This window comes from Oratosquilla oratoria, chromosome 33, assembly GCF_046742065.1.
Source record: "Oratosquilla oratoria isolate Oo_2021 chromosome 33, ASM4674206v1, whole genome shotgun sequence".
Taxonomy (NCBI): Eukaryota; Metazoa; Arthropoda; class Malacostraca; order Stomatopoda; family Squillidae; genus Oratosquilla; species Oratosquilla oratoria.
Genome location: NC_134809.1, coordinates 27428041 through 27433040, shown reverse-complemented (window position 1 = coordinate 27433040; position 5000 = coordinate 27428041). Strand labels below are relative to the sequence as shown.

Genomic DNA, 5000 nt, shown 5'->3' with positions numbered 1-5000 from the left:
ATATATATATATATATATATATATATATATATATATATATATATGAGAATAGGAAAAATAGAGAGATGAAGTAAGAAGATGAGGGGGAGGAGAAAAAAAAGAGGTAGGAGGAGGAAGAAAATAAACACGAGGATTGGGAAGACGAGGAGGAGGGGGAGGAGGAAGAGAAAAACGAAGATAGAGAAGGAAAGAAGGACGAGGATAGAGAAAACGAGAAGGAGGAGAAATGGGAGGAGGAGAAAAAAGAGGAGAAGGAGGAATAGGAGGAGGAAAAATAGGAGGACGATGATGGGGAAGACGAGGAGGAGAAGGAGTAAGAGGAGGAGGAGAAAAAAGAGGAGAAGGAGGGTAAGGGGGAGAAGAAGGACGAGGGGGAGATTGAGGACGAGGACAAGGAAGACGAGGAGAAGTAAGAGGAGGAGGAGGGAAAAAAAAGAAGGAGGAGGAGGAGGAGGAGAAGGAGGACGAGGGGGAGAAGGAGGTCGAGAGTTGAAGGAGGAGGACGAGGATAGGGAAGACGAGGAGGAGAAGAAGTAAGATGAGGAGAAAAATAATAGGAGGAGTAAGAGGAGGAAGAGAAAAAAGGAGGAGGGAGGAGGAGGAGGTGGAGGAGGAGGAGGAGGAGGAGGAGGAGGAGGAGGAGACAGAAACCCGATAATGTTTTCGTGTATAGAAGCGCTGGTTATCGGTAAAAATACGAAATGATCGAAAACACATGTCCGACATGTATAAATATACATCAGAGTGACCCCAATATCGGGGCGATGAATTTTGACAAACAACTTTTCTTTTTGGATCTAATAACAAGATGACTGCGTCCAGCGAATTCCTATCTCAGACGATAAGAGTCGCTACCAAAAAATAACGTTCAGTTGAATATGATGGACACAAATGCAATAGATCCACGAATAGGGTTGAAAATGGAAGGTTTCCTTCTCATCAATCCACTATCAGTCAGGATAGATATATCAGAAGATGGGAGTTGAAAAAGAGAGAGAGAAAGAGAGAGAAAAAGAGGGAAATGTTCTTTGCAACCAAAACAACAGAGGAGCTAAGAAACGCACTGGCAAAGATTATTTCATAAAATCAAACAAATTATAAGGATTTTTTTTATCTGATTTATTTTTCTATATATTTATGTATTTTTCTACGGTACGTGTGGTGATTCAGTATCATCTCTGTGGAATAATTTAGGAACTTTGTTCTAGCTGAGAACAGACATTCAGAGGACAAAAAGAGCTACTTTACTGGCTTTGAGAAAGGGGTGGCGGGAGATGAGGTGGAGAGGGTTTCCATGGAGTGATCAGGACCCCACAGTCCAGGGCTGGGGAACGTCCGGCCCGCGTGCCACGTCCGGCCCGCGTGCCGCGTCCGGCCCGCGGAAGCATTTGCTTAGGCCCGCCATATCAAGAGCAGGCTGGACTCGTATTTTTTATTTTTTTTTCATAACAATTTAAATTGATATGGTAATAAATATATCATGATAATAACAAGTAAACTTTACATTAAGGATAGATCAAGCGCTCGATTTTTTTCTTATTAATAATTTTGTATGATTATAATCACTCAAACCCATCTTGACTAACATAACGAAGTATATCTTTATTCTGGCTAACGCCAGCTGATTTCATTCGACTGAAGAGAACTCCATTTCTCTCTTCGTCTCAGCGAGAGGAATAATGTCACGCAAATGTATAATCACCGCAAGACTACAGAGTGAGATGCAATTGCTAAAAGGTAAGAAATGCCTATGTTGACAACGACAACGACGACGATGACGACGACGAAGATGATGAGGATGATGATGATGATGATGATGATGATGATGATGATGATGATAATGATGATGATGACAATGAGGAGGAGGAGGAGGAGGAGGAGGAGGAAGAGGAGGAGGATAACGACGTCGATGGTAGTTTTGATACGAGTGATCGAGGTAATTGTAATTTTAGCTAATCATAAAATTTCACAATCAAAACAATTGTCTTAACATCAACTACATCATAAGCATTAACATGTCCCCATTTCCTACTAGTAATAGTATTAGTAGTAGCAGCAATAGTAGTAGCAGCAGCAGTAGTAGTAGTAGTAGTAGTAGTAGTAGTAGTAGTAGTAGTAGTAATAGTAGTAGTAGTAGTAATAGTAGTACTATCAACACAGAAATTACTACATTGCTACTGATTCTACGACTAATGCAACTACTACTAATTACTGCTGATACAGCATCTACTACTATTACTACTACTATTTTTATAATATAAAGATGACCTCCATCCTCGTGGAACTGTGTGGTGAAAGCAGTCAGTGTTTGCCTCCCACGTCCATTGGCCCCTCTCTCGCCAATGACTGTAGTCGACTAACCTTTTATATTCTATATTATTCGAATTTAATTAAGCCTAATACAGAAGCTCATTTATCCTACTTTCCGCTACAGTCTGTTCAAAATCGAGGTTATGTATATGTGCTCATTTAAGGGGTCGGGACCTGGTGCCTCTCAGGCATAGATTTGATGTCAAGAGTGAGAATGAGAGTCTACATCTCATCCATGCCACAATACTGCTCTTTGGTTGTTGTTTCTTTTCTGCCATCATCTCTGCTAAAACTACAACTACTGCTACTACTACCACCACTACTACTACTACTACTACTACTACTACTACTGTCGCTACTACTAATCCTAATACTACTATTAGGAGTTTACACCAGGAGTCGCTTATCTACGTCCCGAGGAGGGGGAAGACATCCTCACCTGTTTGGATCTGAGTTCTCCACTTCCTGGACGAGTCTGGAGACGTGGGCGGCGGGTTCGAAAGACTTGCCCACCTTGTGGATGAGAGCCGTGGTCGAGGACGTCTTGAAGAGGCCCAGAGTTCTTCGTTTCAGTCCGTGCGAGAGGCAAGCCTCTACCGCTCCTGAAGAGGGAGAAAGAGAAGGGAACGGTCAGTCATGGAACGGGCATTGACGTCATGGATTTGTACAAGTATTTGTGTAATATAATTTGAGATTGATGGTGATTCGATTTAACGCCGGGAACTCTCCCCCCCCCACGATATCAGGGTGCAAGGACGGTTCTCCATACAGAACACCTTTTAGCGTGGAATTTGATGAGCCATGCCCTTGGTCCGACTCGCTGGTGGCAGGGTTCTAATTGCAGTCACCTCGACCTCCGCCGTAAGTAGTGACGCTTTAACTATCTCGGCCAACGAGCATCCGGCACAATTTATAATACATTTAATACAATACAAACACGTTCTTTAGTGTATTATCAATATGGCAGAGTCATCTCCCTGTGCGCGGGAAAAAGAGACTCCAAAAGGATATTTACTCCACGTGTTCATCCATCAAACTGTGTAAACATTTGGTTACCTATAATAATATACACATTCCTTAATGCAAAATTGCACTGATTATCTATTCAAGACAAAGGTAAATACTGTGCACGTGTTTGTGCATCTGTATTTTTCACAGACTCACCCTTTCACCTGAAAGACTCTGTCGATATTTTCCTGCTTATGCGTTGTGTTGGACGGAACATCCAACCTTGAATTGTTGGAATCCAACTATTCCTTTTTCTTTCGTTGAATTAAAGCAGAAACGCTGTTATCAATCTTCCCTACAATTTGGCTCAATTCTTTACCGCGTGAGTAATTCCATTTCTATTTGGGCAAGGAATTGAAAAGGAAGGGATATTGATTCTTGTTTCTGCCTTGTGATAAAAAAAAAGGAAAAAGAAAAAAGAAAAAAAAAAGAAAAGAAATTGAAACACGATTTCCAACCCCGTATTGGAATATAAATCTCCCAATTGTGCAATAGTGAATACAGGTCGTAGAAGATATTGGTAATGGCCGTGATTAAAGGACGTTATTTTATCCTCCGATTAATCGGCAGTATCGTCGATCTCCAGAACGTTTTCCACCGTAGAATCACTCTGATAATCTATTTTGTTTTCTTAACAAACATACAAAGACTGACATTTGGAGTATATCACATTCTTGAGTATATCACATCCTGGAGTATATCACATTTTGGAGTATATCACATTCCTTCCCGAAAACTGCGCACTGTTAATCAGCTCCCACAGTCGGAGGAGTGGGAGGAGGAGAAAAAGGAGGAGGAGGAGGAAGAAGAGGAGGAGGAGGAAGAAGAGGAGGAGGAGGAGGAGGAGGAGAAAGGCCTTAACACACCAGAAGAAACAAGTTCAGAAAACTAAGTTTTTAACCTTTTCGTCACGGTATTGGCCCCTAAACTGATTAGAAATCTTTGGCGTTAGACAAAATAAAGTATTTGAGAAACGATGCGTCTCAACCAAACGGCCCACTCTCCCACGCCTACAAGACGGGACCTCACGAGTGTGGCTCTTCTCCAGGAAATTACAGTTGGATAGATATGCATACAATCACACACACATGCACATACGCGGACAGACACATGCACACACGCACGTGCAGAAACACACACACACACACACATACACACACACACACACACACACACACACACACACACACAGAGAGAGAGAGAGAGAGAGAGAGAGAGAGAGAGAGAGAGAGAGACAGGGGATGGGAGGGAGTGCGTATAACGACCAGTGATAAGGGAACATCAAACAAGTCTTAAATTTTTATGTTACTGAAAATGTTACTGTTGTTGTTGTTGTTGTTGTTGTTGTTGTTGTTGTTGTTGTTGTTGTTGTTGTTGTTGTTGTTGTTGTTGTTGTTGTTGTTGTTGTTAGTGATGGTGTTGGTGTGCTGCTGCTACTGCTGCTACTGCTAGTGTTAGCGTTGTCATGCTATTGTCATCAATGTTGCAATTGACGTCAATGGTATAGTAGCTGTTGTCACGGTTTCAATTATCATTGAAGGTTTATACAATCGTTGTTAGTGTTATCCTTATTATTATTGTTGAAATTATCATCATTATTATTATAATTATTATTATTATTATTATTACAAAGGATTACAAAGGCGGAGCATGGATCAAAAGATCTCCTGTCGGCATGCTCC

General features: G+C 41.4%; 1 protein-coding gene across 1 annotated transcript in view; it reads right to left on the bottom strand.

The window, feature by feature from the left end:
- LOC143017815 (small G protein signaling modulator 1-like) overlaps window positions 1-5000 on the bottom strand; it is a 542861-nt gene that overhangs the window by 154614 nt on the left and 383247 nt on the right. Inside the window, exon 4 of the mRNA XM_076172716.1 lies at window positions 2750-2912. Within this exon, the coding sequence (XP_076028831.1) occupies window positions 2750-2912 (163 nt within the window). The remainder of the gene's footprint in view (window positions 1-2749; window positions 2913-5000) is intronic.